This window comes from Condylura cristata, unplaced genomic scaffold, assembly GCF_000260355.1.
Source record: "Condylura cristata isolate star-nosed mole 26May11 unplaced genomic scaffold, ConCri1.0 scaffold00026, whole genome shotgun sequence".
Classification (NCBI taxonomy): Eukaryota; Metazoa; Chordata; class Mammalia; order Eulipotyphla; family Talpidae; genus Condylura; species Condylura cristata.
Window position 1 is genome coordinate 9,674,609 of NW_004567127.1, and position 25,177 is coordinate 9,699,785.

A 25,177-nucleotide genomic window follows, 5' to 3' on the forward strand; every position below is an offset into this window, starting at 1 on the left:
CTCAGGGTACAGCCACATCCACAATCACTGCCCCTGCACTAGGATCAGCACAACTCGGTTCCCAAGTCAACCACTCCTTTCACGAAGAAATGGTCACTGACCCAGCGGCATGTAGGAAATCGCTTCTACTGGTATTGTTGAACATTGAGAACACTGGTGACATTCCTAAAGAGGGGAGGCTTTTCTTGCATTTGCTCAGCAAATTGTTTTCAATGCAGAATTGAAATGTTAATTCTGCATTTATCAGGTGTTGGGCAGTCAGAGCTAATGGAATTTGTAGGTAATGACTAAATCCACTGACCCAATAAAGAACTCAATTTTAGAATGGTTAGAACAAGTTCCGACCAAGGAAAACTAGCTTTAGATCAGTGGGCTTTAGGTATTTGCGGATCGGGGGAGTTTTTCTTGCAAATTCCACCCCCAACCCTCCCATCCTTGGATAAAGTCTCCTGGCTTGTATTCTAGGTGAAATACTTTGGTCTGTTCAATTTGAATGGGTATGTACAAGACGGCCCACCATACCTTAACACATTTTACCTGATTGTGTTACAGTAATTCTTTGACCAGCAATGCTCTGAGCAGAATACAGGATTGTAATTCAGCTGTGATACTAACACCTCTGGCCATATTCATGTTGCCTTATTTCCTACAGAATTTTGATAGCTGGTAATCCTAAAATTAAGCACCCATTCAGAGGTCTTTGCAAAGTGCTATGAGATCATGTTACCGGACGGAACGGAGGAATGTCATAAAGACTTTCAGGAAGAAGCGTTTGCAAGCACCACAAATTTAGCTCAGAGAGGTCCTGTCATTAGGTTAGTCATTCAAACCTGAATTCAACATTTATAAGGTGACAACAAATTAGCAGAACCCATTTAAAAACTTTTTGGTCATATGACCAGTGAGAATTGGCCAAGTAGCCAGTGTTAATGAAAGCTGGACATTGCAATCAGTGCATAAACTGTGTCTAACTTCATCTGTAGCCATTCAAGTAAAAAATATTCATGAAGGATAATTCTTGGGGGAAAAAGCGAATGACTAGCATTTCTCCCTATTTCAACTTTTAAAGAAAAACCTTTCTCTTTGGGATACTCTTTACTATGTAAATTTGTTCATAGCCAAATACTGTAGAACCTGACAGTTCTTACAAAAATTAACACAAGCCCTAGGGTAGGTTAGCATTTTTGCATGCAAACTTGTATTTTTTAAGCTTTCCATTATTCCAAAGAGCCCATAACCCAAAAGTTAAGAACCAACACCTTAGAGGAAATACGTTCAACTATTAGGTCATGGACACTGTACTGAAATCTCAAGGCTAACATACTAGCTCATGTATGGAATTTAATTATAAATCAAGTACTAAACACATTAATATGGAATGGTAAAATTTCAGCAAGTTGAGGAAAAGTTGGATTGAGGCTGCTGACTAAATCAACCCTGGTCTTTCACAGCCATGTTTTCCTAACATCTTGGGAGCTGCTGCCCTAATTAAATCATACTTATACTTGGCATTTTCTAGTATTACTTACACATACTCCTAATGTGTCAAAGTGTAAACATTAAAAACCACAGGAAATTAAATACAGCTTGACAGTACTTTTACTTCTATTTGAAATAAAATGTTCCATATTTTATCTAAAATATACCATTTAACATTTTAGTGGAACTATATCCAAAGTAGCACCATGAATTTAGCTATGCTGAATAATTTTTAAGGTTAAGATTAATCTTTGTTTCCTGGTTCTATGCCTTTAGTGTTCATTCACTTGATGATCAATGTGACAATTCCATCTTTAAAAAAAAAAAAAGCATAGCATTATGAGGAATTTTCTTCATTTAATGAGATTTTCTAATTAGGTAGGTACAAATGTTAAGTCCATGTACGAAGGACTCGTTCAAGAGTAGCTGTTGTCTCCATTCAGTTAGTTTTGTTGTACGTTGGTTGGTAAAAAACAAGTGTTAATATGGCATACACTATCAGTGCAGTCTGGGCCCTTAACAAAGCACTCTGGGCCTTTCTCTTTTAAAATGAAGTTATCTTACAAAATATAGTCCAAGTGCAAAGTACCTCAGAAAGCACCTTTGGTGTGAAAGTAATCAAATCCCCTAGTGACAACACCCACTGACAAATGCCATTATTAAGAACTCTAGGAAGGATTCTTGACTATCACTTATATTCTTTTTTAAATTCACTTGTCATTCAGGCATTGAGGTATCACTCTATACAACTTCCACAATAAATATTTCAAAAATGTGAACAAATGGGGGGAAAGTCAACACCCAGGATAAAGGATTTAATCCAGTATTTATTCCACACTCATGATGGTTCTTTGTAATCAGAATACAAGTCATAAGAACAATCTATCAAATAATTTGCTGATAATCTTAGATAATGCAGCATAGCATTACTCTTAATACTTTTCTCTGTTCTAGATTAAGTTTAAAAACTCAAACAGCAATCTTCATCATCAATAAAAAAAGTTTTGAATTTTAAAAAAAGGACACTATATCAAGCTGCTTCATAATTTATGTATTTTCCATTTATAAAAATGCTTTGGAAGCTTGAGGCTTGAATCTATTTCTCTACTCATCTGTCCCACCCTCTCCCAATTTCATGTTAGTATAGGGTTGCTGCAAGAATGCTAGGATTTAGACATTAATTTTTCATTTAATATAGTACTTTAAAATCCAAGAAATAATTCAAGAAAAAAAGATTACATGTCATGTTTTTTTTCCCAAATAAAAAAGGAAAATCATGTGAATAAATTTTAGGCATACTAACAGTGTCCCTTTGAGGTAGAATGCTAAAAGGACTTTTGATCAAATCACAGCCTAAACCTCTGTATCAGAAACTAACATCTCATAAATTCTCTCTAATGGTAACTGTGGAGAATATTAAGTGTAACATATTAACAAGAGCCTTCCAAGATAATATACAGTGGACAAGAATGTTAATCTTACAACTGCTGCCTTTGTGTACATTGAATGCACATAATTCTCCTATAATAGACATCCAAGATTCATTCTCAAAGTCTTTAGCATTCTATTACGAAAAGCACAGCCATGCTAACTTCAGTACACAAACCATAATCCCACACCTACAAAACAAAAATAGAATTAGTGGCAGTTTATTGCCTTATACAAATTTAACCAACATGGCAACAACTATGCCAAAGGAATTAAAACATTTTCAGGACATATGTACAGACTGTACATCTCAAAAACAATTAAACAATAAAAATCCAAGAACAATCTGTGCATCATGTATCAAACTCAACAACTGGGTGAAAACATCAATGCAATAAATGGGATTACAAAGGCACTTCCCTACACAAAAGAGGAAATGAAAATGCAGCCTACAGGGAGCTTGAAGAGTGCATAACTACGGCACAATCTCAACTTGGGAGGGGGGAAAGCAGATTTAATCAAACATTTATAGGATTCAATGTGATCCACTTTTACAAAAAGGTTTTCACACAGTCTCGTCTTTGTTTTTATGTTGTTTTTCGTGGTTCTCCGGTTCGACGCTTTGGCTCCTTTGACGATCATGTTTGTCAGACTGGTCCTTACTATCACCATGATCTCTTTTGTGGGAACGTTCTTTGCTTCTGCTACGCTTCCTAGTTTTTTCTTTGCTGGGACTATGTTCTCGTTTTCTTGATTTTTCAACACTGTCAGTTCTTCCTTGACTGCCACTTCTACTTCGTTTATTTGATTTTTCTTTACTTTCATTTTTATGTTTACTTGATTTTTCTTTGCTCCTGCTTCTACTTCGCTTCCCTGCATTTCTACTTCTACTCCTACTTCTATGTTTTCTTTCTCTGCTCCTACTTCTACTATGTTTTTTCTCTTTCTTGGAATCTTTTTTGTCATCTCTATGCCGCCTATCATCTTTGTCTTCTTTATGTTTCTTCTCTTCCACCTCACCCCTACTTCTCCGTTCCTTTGACCTTTCTCTTGATCGATCTCTCTCTTTTTCTCGGTCAATACCTCTTTCTTTATCATAGTCACGATCTCGTCTTCTACCTCTCTCATTTTCTTTCTCTCTTTCCCGATCCCTGTCCCTTCTATCCCCTTTCCTATCACGACTTCGACTACGACTTCTATGCCTTTCTCTACTCCTGCTACGCCGGCGTTCTAAACCCCTATCAATACTTCGGGATCTTCGCCTTTCTTTCTCCCTTTCTTTGGCTTCACGCTCTAGTCGCTGCCGTTCTTTCTCTCTTTCTAGTTCTCTGTCAAAACTAGAAGACCCATGGCCCTCACGATGATGGCTTCTACTTCTTGACCTTCTTGGGGATCTCCGTGGACTCAGTGATCTCCTTGGAGACCTAATATTTAAGAATAGGGGAAGGAAGAAAAAAAATTTCAATGAATACATGCTGTAAAAATCTAACTTTCACTAAAAGTTATTTATCTAGATCCCAAGGTTACATAAACATATCAAGAATAATCAGGCAAATTTTTTGCTTGTTCTCATTTCCAGATGCTAGTTCTGTTGAAAATGCCCTGCAAGGCAGAAAATGACCTCACGGGAGAAAAACAACAAAACAAAATGAGTAAAATGAACAGTTTCCTAAGAATCTATTATGGGTTTCCAAGAACCTCTGTATAAAACTTCTCAAAAGTAATTCAAGCATTACATTACCTTGAACGTCTGCGTTCAACATGTCTGTCTATCTCCTCAGCACCTTCTTTCCCATCTTTCTTGATTTTTCTAGGCCGGGTTTTGATCTGTTGATCAATATTCTTCTGAACTGGAACTGGAATTCTTGGAAACAAGGTAGAAAACCACTCCAATTTTGTCAGAAAAGACCGTAACATTTCTCCAATGGTCATTACACAGCCTCCACCAGCCTTCACATCTAGGTCCTACAGAAACACAGAAGATACCCTAGCCGTCAAAAAAATTATTTCAACATATATGTGGATACTATAAAAATATTACCATCTTTGGTATCTCAAATACAAAAAAAATGCTAACAGGAGATTTCAATTTGTGTATCCTTCTAATCTGGTAATGAATGATACAGAGAAATAGGGAGGCTTAGTGTGTGCATCAAGGTAAAAAGAAATCCTACAGACTCATGGGCATAAAGATTAACTGATCTCAACTCACTTAACCAGAATATCAAACAGCCCCTTACACTACTAAACTATATGGAGCAACTGACAAGCTTATATTCCACATACCTACTAAGTATATATTTCTGTGGACATGGGTGCACACATCATTCCTAGCACTGTAACCTAGCTACACATGAGCTACTTTAGACAAGTCCTGTCTAAAGGCTATTTTTTTTAACAGCTCTAATATAAAAATGAAGCCTTATTAAAACTGGAAGCAATAGCAAACCAACTGCCATGAAGCAGTGAGGTTTCTAATTTAGAGTTATGTAGAAAATAAATAAATGAACAAATAATTGGAAACGCATAATCCATGATGACCATTGTCTCTGAAAAGGGTCATTACCGCATGAAGGCCTTCTTGCTATGCCCTCTCACAGCTCAGGACATGTTAGTCAGCTATTGTCAGTCCCAAACCTATAGTGCAAGCACACAAGGAAAGTGAGATTTGTTATCTAAACAGGAAAACAAGAGCTAAAGGTAAAACTGCTTGCACTCACACACATTTAAGTGTTCAGATATACAGTATTTCCAAATATAATCGCTGCAGATATCTAAGGAAGAAAACAATAAGTTAGCTTAAACAGAGATCCTTGGTTTGTATACAGTAAAAAAACAGATTAAACAGAAACATTCAGAAACAAACCTACTACGATACCAATTATGAAGAGGGTCATGCATTTTAAATATAGAAGTGCTTCGGCCTGAAAAATCGCATCTAAAAAGAAAAACACTTTGAAGACTGCGATTTATCACTTAATACAGTTTTTGCTTCTACTAAAATGTTAAGCATCTCTGTAAACAAGCCAAAAATATACAGAGAATGAATCTCCTTGTCTATTTTAGGTGTGCACATCCGCACAGTATCAAAAACAAAACTGAAAGTCTCTATTATAACTAGGTTTTAATTCAATAAATTTTTTAAATGAACGTTTTGAAGTAGATTACTAAAACAGGCAAAGTTCACTTTATGAATGAACCTAAAATATAAAGCAGGACTGGGGGCTATATGGACAAGATAGCTTGCTATTAAGTACCTTTGAGATCACAGTCACAACATAAGCAAATTAGCAAATGCATAACTTTGTTTTGATACAATAATGTTCCCCAAATTAAGTTTCTTTTCAAAATGCATGTAAGAAGTTCAACTTTGTAAAGCTTGAATGGTAAATGAAATCATAATTTAAAAAAAAATCTAAATTGCTGATTTAAAAGGAAACGTTTTCATCCATTTTATGGTATGTATAGAGCACTAACAGAAAGCCAGAGCTGAAGGTTTGTTTTGCACCTTAAGCAAGTCATTAAGCCCTTGGCCTATTTAGGTTACACTCAGCTTTTCAATCCTGCACATCTATTCAAGGAATATTAATATGTAGAGGAAGTTACATGGTAGTAAAAATTCCAGAGGAAAAAAACTACAATTAGTGTTCTAATGTGCAAGTTTTTTAATCACCTCAATCTTGTGCATGTCCCACTAAAAGTCACTATCAACTCTTCCAGGTTAGTGGAGTGCCCAGAACATAATTAGGAGTAGAAAAAAATTTAAGTTACCAAAACACATTTAAACAATTAAAATAATGAAACTTTAAAAAAATCACCTAAGATATATAAAACCTACCAATCTTTATAAAAGGACATTAAATTCAAAAGCATTTGAAGTAAATCTCAACTAGAAAATCCTGAAAGATATGAAAATTCCAATAAATGAAACATTAAAAACATGAGAGTAATCAGAAGAAAGCTAATTATTACCCTTGTTGACATACCTCTTCATCATCAAGGAACGATTCAAACCAATCCCATAGATCTGTAGGGGGTTGTGTATACCTAGAATTACAAAAAACTTATTAGGGCATATATGAATTTAAGTGAGCAGTTACTGGAAATATCGATAAATGCCTTCTCACCTGATATACATAAATCCAAGAGCTCGAATATATGGAGAGTCTGTGTGAGTTATGAGACCCATCACTTGCTTTCGAGTTAACTTCAGAGTAAATAATTTGTATAATAGGCAAAAAGCTGTAGAAACAATTCCTCCTGTTCCAACACCTCGAACCTTGAGGGGTAAATAGTTAATAAAATGGTTAATGAGACATTTAACATCAATTATTCCTGTTAGGTATTAATAAGATGTTACAACTGAAAATGGAGAACAGTAACTCTTCTTACACCCCATTCTCTAGGCTTAAATTAAAAAAAAAAAATTAAAACTGCTAATGAGGTCTCATTTGAGTGTGTAACAGACAGGTGATACTTTAGTTTCTAAATATAAACTTAAATATCAGACGCAGAAAAACTGAAAAATTCACGTACTTCTACTTACCCCTCCGCACATCCCTGTTTGGCCTGCTGTTTTCCTGCTTCCTTTCTCCCATGGTTCAACATGCGTGACCTGAAAGTAGAAAAGAGAAACACAACAAACATTCATACTTCAAAATTTTTTTTTGAAAAACCTTCAAGTTTAAAGTAAACCCAAGTCTATAACAGATCTCCCAAAATTTGGAAATTGGGCTTTTCTACATTTTGTGTATATATACACACACATAATTTCTTTATTCATATTAAGTATGCAAACCATCTTTGAAAAACTGTTCAGGTGTTTAAAGAGAGCACCATAAGGCTACTGGGGTTTTAACAAAACCTCAACAGCTTTACAGAGCAAAGAAATCCCATTAAGGTAGCTTTATAGTGTCAATACATGAAGATCAGGAAGCGTCTAGTCTCATACTTGTAAAAATATTTGATAATACATAACTTTAAATCTTACTGTAAACTGCTCAAAAATAAAATTGTCATTTTAAAAAGATTTAAGGCTCCAACTTACTGTGGAAGTACTACTAAGGTTTTTACCTCAAAAAATTCTTTAAAATATCTTTGATAGTTCAACTTTAGGGTGATTTAAAATTCTTCATTATAAAGAAAAATGACTTGGAAAAACGTATGTTAGAAGAGTAACAGAAGTACTTCTGATGCAAAATTATGGGATTTTACTATTTTTTACCATGATAAGACATTATATTCATTCCTGATTAAAGACGAAATTACAAAGGCAACACCTACACAGGTATTATTGTTAGTCACTGTAATTTTCAGCCCTAATTATCTGAACCAATTCAATCTTTCCCCCAGAATATAAAGTCTTTCAAAAACTGAGTGTGACTAGTCATTTACTAACTATAATAATCAGCATCATCTTTGCTGAGGTGGGCACCCTATAAAGAAAACATACTTTAAGTACCAGAGAAAGAATAATTAGTTCTGCAACAAATGTAACTCAAGAATGTCTTTCAGAGATCCATAGTTGTTTAACTTAAACAAAACTCCTGGTTTTTTTTTTCACTATATATTTCTAAAACTACATTTCTACCAACCCGTGGCTGTTTTTCCAGTGGCTTCTGACAGAATAGCATGCATTTAAATTTAAGCACTAAACTATTTTGCTCAGACGACCTCTGCACTGTTTCACTTCCTTCCCTCAGCGTGCAATATAAAAGATGTAGTAATTCCTTAAAAGCTGGCCAAAGGGATGGTTGCAATACAAAATCCACTGACAAGCTTGGAAGCCTCAATATTTCAATGATTATTTGACTTGGATGTCTTGACAACTAAACCCGTTATAATATACACTATAAAACTAACACAATATAAAAACTATTAAGAAAGTTCTCATAAATCTTAAGTTGTTTCAAAAACACAGTATTTGAAATTTAAAAACAAACTTCTTCCACCTCATTAACATTTGCCAGGAATTAATTACACATAACCTGCCTCAGAAAAAGCAGGAACTAATTTTTCAGCTATTTAAAATTTACTACATAAAATTAAGGATTAAATATTATTCACCATACTGTATTCATACTTGGAAAAGGTCTTACCTTTTAAAAGTTAAAAAACTAGCTCATTTTTTTTTTACAATAGTCTCTTCTCAAGAGGATAATGAAATTTCAGAGTACTCCATAACCCAAGGTGATATTCTCAAGACATAATTTTCTATCAAAAGCAACTAATATCTCAAACTCCTTCAATAACCTAATCACTTAAAGTGGGGAGAAGGGGGAGGGGGCAAAATAACCTAGTAGCTTTAAATAAAAGAGAACTCCCTTTTGTTAACCCTTTTCAGGCCACAGAAAATACTTTCCGTGGGCTATCAGATGTTTTAATAATAGCAAATAAACAAAATGGATTGCGTATTAGATGCTCTAAGCTACGAAATTTAAAGATCGTTAAGGCTATTCAGTCATTACAATATAAATTAAGTTTAGGAGGCCGGGAAGGTATTTTTTTTAAAACTCCATCATTTGCAGGGAAGTGGAGAAGCCCTATCTTGTTGGTGAAAAGACCAAAACCAATGGCCAAAAAAAAAGGAAAAAAAAAAAGAAAAAAAATCGAATTAGCCATTCATTTAACCAGGGAAATGCATTTATGGCGATTGAGCATGATTAATAGTGCATACCTCTACCTGCGACCCTGGGCTGCTCCGAGCCTCGCTGCAAGACTGAGTCAATCCTGCTAACGAAACAAGAACTGAGACAAGAGTGCAGTGAGGAGGCGCCAGGTGAGCTCCCCAGCACAGCCAAGCCAGCACCGACCCTGCCGCAGAAGCCCAGGGCCCAGATAATTCTAAATAAGCCCAATGCACAGGTAGCTGAGACCACTTAGTCCTGACTGCCTGCTGGGAAAATGTCCAGGCCTACATTCACCTCCTGCACTGGCACCTCTCCACCCTCAACCCTCCGATCCCACCCAACACACGCACTGACCATTTCCCTGTCTGGATCGGATAGCGAATACCAACAACACGAGGCCAACACTGAAGTCAATACACGCCCTGTCTCAGGGTGAGCGGGAGACGCACCAACAAGTTGGCGCTGAGTAGATCCACGTCAAAAGAAAGTATTTTAAAGCTGTGAACTAGAGAGGCTTCATTGACTCTTTTCTCCTCTCCTCCACCCCTCTCGCCCAACTCCCCCCGGTGGTGGGCAGGAGGTTGGGGGAGGAGAGAGATCAAGAGTGGCGGGCTCTCCCGGTCCTAAAAAATCTGAAAAGGAAATGCGAGGGCGGCCCCATTTCGACCCCTCCCGGATAAGACTACCGGCCACCGCTCCCCCTTAGTCAAACCTCCCCCCACCCCGACCTACGAATTCCCCGCCCGTTTCCTCCAGACCCCCTTCCCCCAATTCTAACCCCCATCCTCCAGGCCTAGACGCTTCATACCTTAAAGTAGATCTCGTCCACCACCTCGTGGTAGGTCTTGAGCTCGTAGAGCTGTACTTTGAAGTAAGGCGACGACAGGATATTGGTCAAGATCATGGGGTTGAGGTTCATGGTCTTCTCGTTGCCCCACAGCGGCAGCACGTTGCCCTGTTTGCCCGAGACCGCCGGCTTGGTAGTACCGCCGCCGCCGCCGCACTGCTGCTGCTGCTGGGCCGCAGCCGCGGCCGCCTGGTGCTGCGGCTGCGAGTTGCCTGTCAGCGCGGGGCTGTTGTTAGCCATGTTGCAGCGGAAGGAAGGAGGGAGGGAAAAGGGAGGGGGGAGGGGGCCAAGCTCGATCTCGCTCGTCGGGACAACGGTCCGGGACCCTACTCCATGGAACGCCGTCGGAAAACGGGGCCGCTTGGCTGCGCCCCGGCCGAGCAAGGAAGGGCAACGGGGACACCGACAAATGGGCCCCGGGCTGAGAGCAGACGCCGAGACGCGGGCCGCGAGAACTCCCGGGCGAAGAGGAGCCAGCGGCCAAGGAGCGCGATCTCTTCCGCCAACTGCCCCTGGGAACAAGATGGCGGACCCGGCGGACGTGACGCCACACGTCCCAGAGTTCCAAGCTCAGCGGACGGCCAATCAGAAACGCCCAGGTGGGCTGGAGATTCCTCTTCCTACTTCCGCGCGTTCTGTGCGCGTTGCGGTAGCTGCGGTGTCCGCCACTGCTCGACTCTTGGGAGATTTCCACTGGGAATTTGGGGGTCCGGGGAGGGGGTTCCAGGCCCAGCTCGTAATCTTTGGTATTTGGATTGGGGGCTCAGTTTCTCCTCGAAAATCCTGCAGAAAAGCAGGGCTGAGCGTGACTGACTGCTACGCAGTATCCGAGTTCCCTTACTTCATCTTTAAGATTATCGGGGCTGCATGGCGGTGATTAGGACCCCACTACTTGTGATCACGGTGTCATAATTACATCTGTATACCCCGTGAGGCTGTAGTGTCCGATCTGAGGGCTTGTTGGAGCCTCAGTGTATTCAGTTCTAAGATCGGGATAATATCTCGCCAGACTGGTGCAATATCTTAATGAGCCTTAAACGAGCAATTGTGCCAGTGGCGCCTAGTAGAATGCCCCAAGTATTTGTATTTGCCATTTCTCCCTGTTCCAAACCCTTTCATTCTGCGGAGGCATTCTGAGTGGTAAACATTGGACTTGGCGCTGTGAAATGTGGGAAGAGCAGGTGTGAAAATGAGTCAGAATTGGTCTCACTGCTCAAAAGCTGTGCTCATCGCTGCAAAAGGTTCATCGTGTTTGAGAGTGAGAAACCCATAAAAGGCATAAAAGTGTCTACAGGTGATACTAGGCTGGGCCTAAAACAGGCTCCGCATATGTAAAAACGGACGATTAAGCTCGTTTAGAGGGTCAATAGTTGAGTTGATAGGAGCCAGGAAATATGCTTTTGGGAGTAATGACTGGATGAGAACTGGGCCATTGTGAAGTGACTGTATGCTAAGATGAAGCATTAGGAATTTAATGACATTTAAATCCAAGGATTATAGAATGACCTCTGTGACCCCCAAAGGCTACTTTAAGATGTTAATATCCTCTGGCCCCAATCCATTCTTCACCGATTATTGCCAGATTCAAAAAGTTCACTGCTCCCCTACCCGATCCGCATAGCCACAATCCAATAAACATTTTTCGTTATGGTATTTAATTTCTCTTGGTCGCACTTTCGATCATGTACTCTTCCCTAGAACCTTGGTGTAGGAGTTTGTAGGTGGAGATCTTTCAGTGGTTTATGCTAAATTGCAGAGGGGGAAAGGATAAGAAAAATTTAGGTTAATTCCACACTTGGATGAAAATTAACCAGCAGGAGAGGAAAGAGGAACAGAGGAGGCAAACTAGGAGACAACAGTATGACAATGCAAAGAAGGATAAGTGATAAATGACTGGAGTGATTGATCATTAGAATTGGACAGTACGTAAATGATGGTTCTATTTATGTTGGAGAACTAAAGCTCTGAGAGAAGTAATTTTTACTTCTTGGTAGATCTTCTTGTCTCTACATTAGTTTATATCAACTTATTGTTGAAGGAAAATTAATGACCCCAAACTAATGAATTGCCAAATTAAAATTACAGTGGAAAAAAAAATTGAACCTTGTTCTTTCCTTAGATGAATATTTTTGCCTTGATGTTATTTATTGAGTCACCTCATGACATTCCCATTGCCAGCTCCTATCTTTTAAATAATTATACAGCAGTATATCTATGTAGTCTTAGACTTCCATTTACCCTTAAACTCTGAGATCAGCAGAGATTGAAGTTTAATATCAAAGTCTCAGCAGCATCCAACTAAGCCAGATAATACTTTAAAATTTAAGTTGAATGAATTTAAACAACTTGAAGATATTCTCCTCATTAAATAACATACACTTTATTTTTATTTAACTTAGGAGCATTACCCTGCCCATAGATAAAAGCTGGGAAAAGTGGTTTGATCACTTGACATGTATATTCCTTGTCTACTGTAGCAAAATACAATGAACTAGTTCAGGTAAACAATAGAAATTTATTTCTCACCGTTCTGGAGGCTGGAGAGATCAAGAACAAGGAAAAACCCTCATGACTTAAGCACATTGCAAAGACCAGCCTCATAATAACACTTTGGAGGTGAGGATTGTAACATGAATTTTGGGGCATACTTTGCCACCACAGCATCCATTAAATCATCACCACAGTCGTGATAACAATCATACATCATTCCCTAAAAGCTCCCTTGTACCATTATGTAATCCATTTCCCCCTCCAACTGAACCCCCTGAGCAACCACTTTCTGTCCATAATTAATTTGTATTTTCTTGAACTTTAAATAAATAGAATCATAAACTGTTTCTCTTTTTTGCTTCATCATAATGACTCATCATAATTTTGAAATTCATCCTTTTTTTCTTGTATGAACAGGTTGTTTTTTTTCATTATTACTAAATAGTATTCCATTGTAGGGATTTATTATGATTTGTTTATCCAAACATCTATTGAAGGGTATTTGGAATTTTAATTTTGGGCTACTGCAAATAAAACTGCTATGAACATTTCCTAGTTTTTGTGTGGACACGGTTTTGTTTCTGTAGTTGGTTGCATCAGGAACTTCGATGTCTCTCTCAGGAATGTGACGAGGGACAAAATGGTCCTGGAGCCATTTTGCAAGGCAAGATTCTTTGACTTGAGCAGAACTTCTCACCCCATTTATTGAAATGCTAATAAAAGCTGATCACACAACAAAAGTATGAGGAATAGGGTCTGCAGGGTAGGATAGGAATGGGGGGCAAAGTTTTACAAGGTGCAGGGAAGGGGTCATCATGACCACGTGTCAAGGGACGTTTGCATCAGCAAAGTATGATGTCACCACAGGCAGAGTTATCCCAAGATGCCATGGATAATCAGGTCAACAGTGACAGAGGCGTCCCCAGGTCTGCCTCAAGATATAAGCTATACTCTGTAGGTTGTCAAAGGATGTTCTGCTGTGACTTGTAGATAGTGAGTAGGTCACATTTGCCCATGAGTGGCCAACTCATAGGAACCCACGGTAGTTGCTTAATTGGCATATTCACCAAATGGAGGGAGGGTTTGTGCCTTTCAATTAAGCATTCCCAGCACTAAGCACAGTGATTGATATAGTAGGTACTAAATAAATCTCTAAAAGAATACTTCTTCTTACAACACCTCTGCCACCAGCCCCTCAACACCAACATTGTCATTATTGTTCTACCCTTGAATAAAAACTGCATCTTTGAGACCTGTGTCCTCCCATTATTTTCTACCCTTCTCTGACATGGCATGGACTGACTTTCTAGACTATTCTCACATTTGTTAATGTTTGAATTTGTCTTCCTCGTCAATCAATTGGGACCGATAATTTATTCATTTGTTAGTTTACTCGATAAATACTGATATAATACACATGTACACAGTTGGTTTTCACTCCCAAATTCCTAGCACTGGAGCTTCCAAAATCCTTGTTAATGTCAGGTGATGCTCTGGAGGGATAGGAACATCCTCATCCTTATAATGTTTGGCTTTAGCCCCCAGTTCCCGAAACAAGAGTTTGGAGTGTCACTTTGTATGAAGTGTCACTAGGTGGAACTCTACATGGGAGTTGTTGCTAGAGGAACACAAACCCAGTGATTAAAGGGTTGGAATTCTCAACCTTACCCCTGACTTCCATGATTGTGACCTAATTAATGTAGTAATGTTAGGGTCGGAGAACTCGATTACCACAAAAGACAGAGCGTCACGCAAGAATGCAATTCGCAAAGTAGAGTTTATTGAGCTGGCTAGCCGGGGTCAAGCCGTTCCCTGCCGGACATGCAGGATTCAGGCAAGACCCCGACAAAAGGAATGTCAGGGAATATATTGGCCTTGTTGGCCATTACATACATCAGAGCCCGCCAAATTCAACTTAGCAAATGGATTCAAAGATTAACAGAAGTCACAGCCTGGGTCAGAGTTCAACCACTCACCGACAGGTTTCCAGGAATAAATGTCTCATTTCCTGGTGCCGCCGGTCCAATGAGCCTGGGCCACACCATTCCCATTATCCAATCAATGTAAATATACATTGTCCCTCTTCAACATATCCTGCAATCCAGGGGTGTGTGTTTGGGGCGGGGGGAGGGTACTAGCCTGGGCTACTCTAGTTTTGCTCAGGCCTGCGTTACTTCCTCCATTCCTTCAGTAGAATCTCCACAAAACCATTAAGTGATGGTGTATGTGAGTGATGTCGTCTTTTGAGTTCAGGGTTCTTGGGTTCACTCTGGGAAAGGTTTCACCAGAGCTCCCCTTTCAGCGGCACAGGGCGAGATTCTTCATGAGACAGAGACTCAGTTATTTTTAAAGAGGAAGTTTATTCGAAAGAGATGGAAGAGGGGAAGACACTTGGATAGGTGCAAGTGGGCAGGAAGAGCTGCCCTGAAAGGGACAGGCTTGCAGGGAAAGAGGCCTGTATGGTTGCAGGCAGGTGGTCTTACACGAAGAGGCCTCCCTGAGGGAGGTCAGTACAAAGAGGTCACAGCAAGAGCAGGCAGGAGTCTGCTGCCCTGCAGAGGGAGAGAGTGGGTGGAAAGAAACACCTGCATAGTCACAGGTGGGCAGTGGAGCAGCTGCCGGTGCTAGTGGAGAGACTGCCCAGATACGGACAGCTTCTCTTTGGGACGGGCTCATTCCTTGTGAGCCCAGGTTTGTTGACTTTGAATAGAATCTGAGAGGTTGGGAAATTCCCTCTTGAGCTTCATCTCCATATCTTTACCTGGGCGCCAGGTGCCAGGGCGCTTTGGTGCCCTGATGTTATGGCTGATGTTATGGCTGCTGCATTCACCCTTTTTACCCATCCCTTTGTGTGACTCAGTCTTGTGAGGCCTCTCCTGCATTCTGTCCTCCATCATTAGCTTCCAGGTTGATAACACATCCATATGTAGAGAGAGTAGTGCTCCCCAAACTCTACAGGTGATGTCGTCTTTTGGAGTTCTGGGTCCTTGGGTTCACTCTGGGAAAGGTTCCACCAGAGCTCCCCTGATGGAGGGAAAACCGGATACAGGACTATTATCCAAAATACACAGCTCCCTCGAAACTTAACAAGAAAATGAATGGGACAATACATACACCACACCAAGAGATATATAAGATAGCCAGTAAACATAGGAAGAGATGTTTAGCATCATAGATTATTTGAGAATGGCAAATTAAAATTAGGTCCTACCACATGCTAATTAGACCAAAAGCTAGAATACTGACAGACCCTGGGAAAGATATGGAACAGGAATTCTAATTCATTTCTGGGGGGCTTGTAAAACTATGGAGACAATAAAAAGAACAGCCTTGCCAGAAGTGAGGAGAGAGAGACAGGCGAAAAGGTGGAGTGGAGTAGATTTTTAGGACCGAGAAATCTATTCTATATGATATTTCTATGGTAAAAATGCGTCATTTTACACTTGTCAAAAACTAGAATGTCCAATGCTCAATACCAAAGGTCAACCCTGAACTTTGGGAGTTCATGATACATTAATAATGCAGGTTTATCACTTACAACAAATAAACTACTATTGTGTGCCATATTAATGGGGAATGTTATCTGGAGAACCCTCTACTTCTGCATATTTTTCTGTGAACCTAAAACTGCTCTTAACAAAGAAAAGGCAGCCAATTCATTGCACCGCCTGTACCCTCTAAGGGTCCTAGGACAAGACCATTAAGAAGTTCGTCATTGGAAAGACATTGAGGCCAAAGCTATCAGGGACATTTCCAAAGTGGGCGGCTTCAGTGGTTCGGTGCTCCTGGAGCTGTGTGTGAAACTACGTCCTGTCTGATTTGTGCAACACACAGCAAGACAGTAGGAATTGTTCTCAGGAAATCTGCAAGGACCAAACACCCCCAACCTGATTTAGACCTTAAGTACAAAAGAAAAAACGAACATGGAAACTATTCTCTAAAAAAAGAAAGGGGGCCCTCCCTGGTGGTGCAGCGGGTTAAACCACAGCACTAAGAAGCTAAAGCCACTTCAGCATGAGTTTGATCCCCGCCCTGGAGGTGACCCACAGGGTGCTGCAGACTTCTCCTGACCCACCTGCTGCTTCCCTCAGCAGTGTACTTCATCAGTCAGCCTGTTCTGCTCCCCACTCTATCTCTGGTGAATCCTCTCACAGCTCCTGCACCTCTGGCCTGTACCCCAGTTCTGTATGAATAAGTAAATAAATCTTTAAAAAAAAAAAAAGAAAGAAAGGGCCTCCCTAGTGGTGCAACAAGTTAAAGGACAGCACTATGAAGCTATGCACAGCCACTGCAACAAGAATTTGATCCCTGGCAGGGAGGTGACATACGTGGTGCAGCAGACCTCTCTTGTCCTGACTGATATTCCCCTAGGCAGTATTTCAGTAGATCTGCCCCCAACTCTGTCTCTGATGAATCTCTAACTGAGTGGTCCCTAGGAAAAGGGGAAGTTCCAGGTTCCCTGCCCCACCCAGAAGTAGGGTGGATCTGGGGAGGAAAAAAAAAGAGAAGAGAAGGCATCCGAAGCAGAAGGCAGCAGGATGGAGAGCCTGAAGGAGACCTGAGGAAGCCACATGGAGCAGCAAGCATGTGATGAAGAAACCGTGCTTGTTTACTGGCCCTGGACTGGTTAAAGCAGATGTGGGTGAGAGACCTGTAGGGAGGTGACTATGGCAGTGTTGATATTGATTTTGATTTTGCTCTTTTCCTCCCAGACTTGTCTGGCCATTTCTGACCCTTTTCTATGGGTCCCGGCCAGAAAGTGCTTTAGTCTCGTGTCGGCTTTCAGGCCTTGCTTTGGGCCAATCCCTTTTGGGTTGACTTTTGCCCACGAAGGAATGGAAAATATATTCTTTGTCTTCTGTGTTGTAGACTCACTGTATTAAAGTCCCTTTTCATTAAAGTCTTGCATGTTTTATCTTGATGCGGCGGATGGCAGAACCTATTTAGAGCAGGCAGATTTTGGGGTTCAGCGGTGCCCCTCTCTCCCTGCCCTGTAACAAATCCTCTCACCACCCCCACACCTCTAGCCTGTACCCCAGTATGCATAAATTCTTGTATGCATAAATAAACAGGTCTTTAAAAAATTAAATATGAAAGGTACAAGAATGGGAAAACAATTGAATACCCATTGTTTGTACAATTCCCTCATCTCCATCTAAATAAGGTGTTTCCCTTTGTTAATGACTGGTTGGGGGGTGAGGGATAGTAAAATCAAGTGCATGTTCTTTCCCAAATTTCTTGGACAAGATCAGTAACTTCAAGTTTAGTTGCATTGCTTGCTAGGCCCACCTCCTTATCTACTGGTGAGGCCCAGCATTGCTTTTTTTTAAAATTTATTTATTTAAAAAAATTTTGCATAGAAGAATGGGGGTGTAAGCTAGAGGTGTGGGGGCATGAGAGGAGTCACCAGAGAAAGAGCAGGAGCAGAACAGATAGATCTACTGAAATACATTGCTGATGGGAGGTCAGGAGAGGCCTCCTGAGCCATGTGGTTTTCCCTGGCCACGGGTGGAACTCAGGCTAAGCAGTGATAGCGGGGAGACTTAACCCCTAGGCCACCAAGGAGGCCCATTGTTTAAATTGTTCTCCTAGCAGCCTATGGAAACCCTGTTTCCATAACCACTGCAATTGGATAGTTAGAAAGAACACTTAACCAAAACTGTCCAAAAATTAACAATGTTAGAAAAGGAAGAACTAAAAAAAAAAGACTACTTCACATACAGTGTATAGGATGCCAAAACAGACAAAAACTAGAGGGGTAGCTGCTGAATAACCAGTGAAGACAGACTCACAGAGCACAAAAACTCCAAAAGACGGCTTCCTTCCCTTCTTCCCAGAGGGCTGCAATTTGTATGCATCACGCCTCACAGAAGACCTCTGGAACGTCAGTCCTCATAACAAATCTTCTCTTGCAGTGAGAAGAACCTACCTACCTGAGCAAAAGGAGTTAACATTGCAGGCTTAAACTGCTTTCCTAGAGAAGGCCTGCTTGCAAAGATATTCCCTGGTTTAACTATGACTGCACAGGTCAAGGGCGAAATCCACCAGACAGGTCTCAGGCACCATTTGCAAGCTCCTGAATTCCCAGACTGTGCAACCACCCACTCTTCTGAGCAAAAAAACATTTGGGGGTTCTCACTAGTCCTTCTTCAGACTTGACAATTTGCTAACGTGACTCACAGAACTCAGGGTAGTGCTACATATAGTGTTTCATTATAAAGGAAGTTAACCAGGACCAGCCAAATGAAGAGACAGGGTGAGGTCTAGCGGGCCCTCAATGTAAACCTTCCATATCCTCAGGTTGTACCCCAGCACATCATGATTACTGCTACCCATGGAAATTTCCTCACGCTTTGATCGTCTGGAATCTGTCACCAATTTTCTTACCTAGGCACGATTGAGTCAATCATTGGCATGTTCTTGAACTCATTCTCAGCCCCTCTATTTCCCCAGAAGTCAGGCTGTTCTTATGTGGCTCCAAGTCCCAATCCTATAATCATATGGTTGATCTTTCTGGGTGTCCTACCCCATTGTGAATCATCTCCGAGCATAAACTATCCAAGTGCCAACCATGAGTCACCTCATTAGCTATTAGGTATATTATCAGAGCCCACCAGGAATAACAAAGACATTGTTAGCACTCAGGAAATTCCAAGGATTTAGAGGTTACCTCCCAGGAACCTGCGACAAAGACCAGACAAGTTCTTTATTATACAGTAATCACATGCTTAATGTGTCTGTTCAAGCACTACAGTTTATGGTGAACATTACCTTTCCTCGTGGGAGTCTGAAATTTGGGTATATGCAAGGAGGGGGTGCCCATAGGGTCAGCCTCTAATAAAAAAATCAAGTCCTTAATGAGTTTCCCTAATTAACAATACTTCCCACAAGTTGCCACTGCTCCTTATTAGAGGACTTTATTCACATTCTGTGTGATGGGTTACCTTGGACTTTGCTGTGTTTCTTGACTGCTGATAATGCTTCCTACCCTTTCACTATAACAGATCACAGCCACAAGAAGTGCTCAATGCTGAGTCTGGGAGTCTTCTTAGTGAACCACCCCAACCGGAGGGTGCACTGGGGGACCCTTCACATATTACCTAAAACAACTTTTTTCTTTGTCTCCTTGAATACCCATTTGCCCTCAGGGTCTACTGATAGTTTTTCAAGACCCAGGGACCCAAGTCAGTGTTTGTTTAAAAAGAAGAAGGCCCTCCCTGGTGGCGCAGCAGGTTAAAGCTTAAACCACTTCTGCATGAGTTCGATCCCGCCTGCCCCTGGAGGAGCTCCACATGGTGTGACAGACCTCTCCTGACCCGCCTGCTGCTCCCCTCAGCAGTGTACTTTGTCTATCTGCCTGTTCTACTCCCCACTCTGTCTCTGGTGCGTTCTCTCAGCCTCCGCATCTCTGGCCTGTACCCCAGTTCTGTATGAATAAATAAATTAAAAAAAAAAAAAGAAGTAAGATATAGGTCTTTAAGATGTAAGTTGTACATGCAGAGAAATCTCACTCATCAGTCTCAGAAGTGCTTTGGGTATCCTTCAGGTAAACACAATTTTGTTTTCTTGGGAGTTCCTAAGGTCTCAGAGACTCCAGGTTTCTGAGATTTATAGATGACAAGATTGGTGGGGCACCTTAAAGCAATGTATTCATCCCAAGTCAACAATGCCATCCAAGGATGGGGCCTCCCTGGTTTTCTAGGGATTAACCCTCAGTGCTCTGACCACTGCAGCCTGAATTCTATCCCTGGCCAGGGAACTAACCCACATGGTGCAACAGACCTCTCCTGTCTCCCCGCTGCTCCCCTCAGCAGAGTATTTCAATAGATCTGCTTTTCTGCTCCCAGAAACCCTCTCATTCACTGCACCTCCGACCTATACCTCAGTTCTTGTATTTAAAAAAAAAAAAAAATCAAGGATAAGGAAAACAGAGGGTGAGTGTGGGGGAAAAAAGCATCAGAGAGCAGCTTTATGGTCTGCCCTCAGGAGAATGACACGTGTTACTTAACTAAAGGGGCTGTAAATATGAATGGACGAAATCTTGTGATTCCAAAAACTTCAGACAGTAAAACTGAACTTGTTAAATTAATTAAACAAGGAGACCATCAGACTGAGGTGCTTCTAATACTTTGGCAGTGTTGTGCCAGGTTTCGAGTTTCCCAAAGACCAGCAAGGAGCCGATTTCAATGCAAAGCACACGAGGGTCTTTATTGTAAGCTGGAGCCTCGGCTCCCAACATGCAGCAGCGCAGCAGCCAAAGTGGAGAGCCCCGAGCTCAGGGAAGGCCGGGTTTTCTTTACAGACTAGGGGAGTTTCAGCCCAGCAGAGGGGACTTTTTGCTCAGCAGTACATTGATTAGTGGACATTGAACAAAGTTATCTTAACCCGGTTGATCTATGCATATAAGATGTGACCTTCACTACTCACCCACATATCTTAGGACATCTGGCGTTTCCCTGATATGTGCTGGTCACTTGCCTACTTGCTAATCGGCTGTTGCTATGGGATGAGCAAGATTAGGACATTTCCAGTTAAACTCGGCCTCGGCGCCTTGTTGATAACTGAAACTTAGGCTTGGCTGATTCAGAAGTATTCTGAAGCCTGTCATGGCATCAGTTTGGTCTTTCAGGCAGCCTACATAACAAATAAAAACCTAAATAAGCCAGTAAATAGCTCAAGCATAAGAAATGGAAACCTAAGACAGCACCTCAGTTAACTAGGCTGTTTCTAATAAGACTTTAGCCAATCTAGTGATTTCTGTGCCTTCCAGTAAGGTCTTCTTTATAAAAGACTTGTCTCTAGCCCTGCTGTGAAGTCCTTAGACTTCTGATTTGTCACTGCCTGATTTTACCATTTTTAATATGTCTCAGTTTATATTTTAATAAATGTTACAATAATTAGGTATTTTCTCCACTTTTTTATTCCAGTTCATAATGGAGAAGTGAGCTGATTGACGTGTATAGTTGGGTGATGCCATGATGTTCCTGAACCAGTCTTATAGAGTGTTGATTTGAAGAAGTATTGTGTTCAGAGAGTGGGGTCCTTGGGTTACCTCTGAGAAAATTTTCAGCAGGCATGTAGTGAGTTTTCCCTGGGGAGTTCAGCCGGAGGCAGAGATGTTTAGTTATATTCAAAGGGCAGGTTATTGTAAAAAGGGAAGGGAAGTAAAAGATGCTCTCACAGACCCCAGCAGATGAGGCTGATTATGTGCTACCAGGTCAGGGAAATAACCTTTGTCATTATCTTTTCTACTGACGGAAATCTCCATGTAAACATTGAACTTCAGTGTCTGGGCTCTAATCAAATAGCAAAAATTAAAGTCAAACACAGGTGTGCCAACTATATAATTGTTGGAAGAGCTTTTTAAAATGACATTGAAAGGACAAGCAGTCATCTTCCTGGCTTACTTCTAAGGATTGATAATTCTCCTTTTTCTTTAATAACACTGGTTTATACAATGATCTAGGTTTATCGTTTGACGTCGCGTAGCTACATTATTATCTCCACCAAAGCTTTCAGTTCCCTCCATCACCATCACTGTCACCCTTTGCACACCATGCAGCCCCCGCCCCTCTGGTAACTACCATTTTGTTTTCATAATCTAAGAGTTTATATTTGTTTGAGGATTTTTTTTTAAAGATATATTTATTTATGCATACAGACTGGGGTACAGGCCAGAGGCTCAGGGCCCGAGAGAGGATTCGCCAGAGACAGAGTGGGGAGCAGAACAGGCTGACTGATGAAGTACACTGCTGAGGGGAGCAGCGGGCAGGTCAGGAGAGGTCTGCCACGCCATGTGGTCACCTCCAGGACGGGGATTGAACTCATGCTGAAGTGGCTTTAGCTTCTCAGTGCTGTGTTTTAACCCACTGTGCCACCAGGGAGGGTCCTGAGGATGTTTTAGTTCCTCCAACCCAGCTTTTGTCAGTAAGAAAAATGATCTATTTAGGTCCATTTTTCTGATTTTGATGTATATCACTTGATTCTGAACTCAGGACTTATCAAATACCATTACCTGGTTAGTAAAACCCAAACAGGTATTCAGGGCAAGTCATTTGGGAAAGGGAAACTTCCTTCCCTTGTGACTCAAGACAACAAATTAATTCTTCATTTCTCTAACCACAATGACCTAAAGAAGGAAGAGTAGATTTTCTTATTAATCTTTATTCTATAGACAAGGAAACTAAGGTGTAAAGAAAACACTATCTGGGCCAAGATGGACTTGGCTTAACACTTGAGAGCCCCCAATGTATTTATCATATTATCACATTTCGGGGAAATTCTCATCTGTGAAGCCCTCTGAGGCAGCCTTATCCCCAGTGAACTCAACCAACCGAGTGAGGGCACCAGCTGCTACAACCCCATCACCCTCTCTGAGAAAGGGGTCAGCCACAGCACTAATGTAGAAGTTACCTCCCATCTGGCAGGGCAGGTCAAGGACCTGAATCTTATATAACGTGGAGGCCTTTGTTAGGGCCGTGAGAGAATTCACCAGAGACAGAAACTGGCCGACTGTGGAAGTACACTGCTGAGGGGAGCAATGGGGAGGTCAGGAGAGGTCTGCCACGCCGTATGAGTCACCTCCTGGGCAGGCAGGAATCGAACTCATGCAGAAGTGGCTTTAGTTTCTTAGTGCAGTGCTTTAACCCGCTGTGGCACCAGGGAGGGCCAAGAAAACATATTTTTTAAAGTCTTTGTTATAAAACAACCATTTTGCATGTCTGAGAACTTTCCACAGACTCTCAGAATCATGCATTTCATACTGTTTTTCTTCTTCTTTACGGCTCACCTCAATCAGATCAGGCCCACAGGACACATTCATGTTATTACTTGACCTCTAGTCCTGTCGGGATGTTGAGAAGCTCGGTGGTCAATCATACACCAAAACAGTCAGCACGGACTCCATAGCTGGGCAGAAGGAATATCCAACACTTGGAAATGGATTATGACAAGACCTTTTAATACCCAAGTAGCCTTAAGCCTGACACACAGACATCAGGTTCTCTTGGGGACTCTGCTTTCTCCAAGTGACCAGTGAGAACACCTCAGCAATTTATAATCCTACAAACTCAGATGTTAACTTGCAGAATATGGATGAGGTAGGGTACTTTTTTGGTTCCTGCACGGTGGGGAAGATATGCCAAAATTTACATTGATCAGCTAAGATATTGTGCAGTTTTACATAGAACTTAATAATAGTGTTTCATTCTTCCGTTCCCTACTAACAGTATCCTAGTTAATCAAACCTCATAAGTGGCTCTGTCATTCCATTGAATCCCTCAGTGATGAGTTAAAGTTTGGTGCTGGCGGGCCCTCTCTGGTGGCGCAGCGGGTTAAAGCGCAGCACTAAGAAGCTAAAGCCCCTTCCACATGAGTTTGATCCCCGTCTGCCCCACTGGAGGTGACCACATGGCGCGGCAGACCTCTCCTGACCCGCCTGCTGCTCCCCTCAGCAGTGTACTTCGACAGTGGGCCTGTTTCTGCTCCCCATTCTGTCTCTGGTGAATCCTCTAAGCCCCCTGCATCTCTAGCCTGTACCCCAGTTCTGTATGTACAAATAAATAAATCTTTAAAAAAAAAAAAGTTTGGTGCTGGCTCACTCCTGCTTATATGAGAATTATGTATTTAATGATTTAAGAATCGTCTTTTTTGCCACACGCGGACGCGAATGTGAAACACGTTAAATGTACCCGCCAATCAGCTCCTTAGGGCAGATCCCCAAGTGCTCATGATCACTTGTTGCTACCTGACTGTAGGGGAAATGGAAGTGATTAGGATTTCCCACCCTCCTACCATTAACATCAATGGTCCACATCTGTGGTCTTACACGGATGCCTGATAGTGGCATCTGGAAGAGGGTGTGGTATGCAGAGTGAATATATTCTCAGTCTCTATAGAGAAGGGCAGCAGAGGTGGGGGGGCAGCAGAGACTGGGGGTGAGGGTAGCATGCAGTAGAGACCAATGGAGGGGCCACAGGAAATCACCAAAAGATCAGAAAGTGTAAAGATTTCCTGGCCCCCAGCACTTCCTGCCAGCTCTGCACCTGGTTACCCCATTGCACAGAGTGCAGAAAATCATTGAAAGCCTGTAAGAGATCTTGAGGGCTCCAGGATTCCTCCTTTACCCGGCTGCTAGAATTGATAGAAAACCTGCTTGGTGCCTTGCTGGCGCCACTTTGCCATAAGTGGAAATGGGACAAGTTGGTGTTAGTGTGGAAGAAGAAGAGTCTTTACTAAGTCCAGCTAAATGCAAATTTTATTAAAAAATATGACCCTGATCTAAAAAAAAAAAAATATGACCCTG

At 41.4% G+C, this 25,177-nt stretch overlaps 1 protein-coding gene across 1 annotated transcript; it reads right to left on the bottom strand.

Moving 5' to 3' along the window:
- Positions 1 to 1,643: 1,643 nt before the first annotated feature.
- Positions 1,644 to 10,902, bottom strand: PRPF38B (pre-mRNA processing factor 38B). Its single transcript, XM_004689710.2, has 6 exons — positions 10,345 to 10,902; positions 7,454 to 7,522; positions 7,035 to 7,186; positions 6,894 to 6,954; positions 4,649 to 4,872; positions 1,644 to 4,331 (listed from the first exon to the last, which is right to left on the bottom strand). Exons 1-6 carry the CDS (start codon positions 10,621 to 10,623, stop codon positions 3,473 to 3,475), a joined length of 1,644 nt encoding a protein of 547 aa, XP_004689767.1. The 5' UTR covers positions 10,624 to 10,902; the 3' UTR covers positions 1,644 to 3,472.
- Positions 10,903 to 25,177: the final 14,275 nt, after the last annotated feature.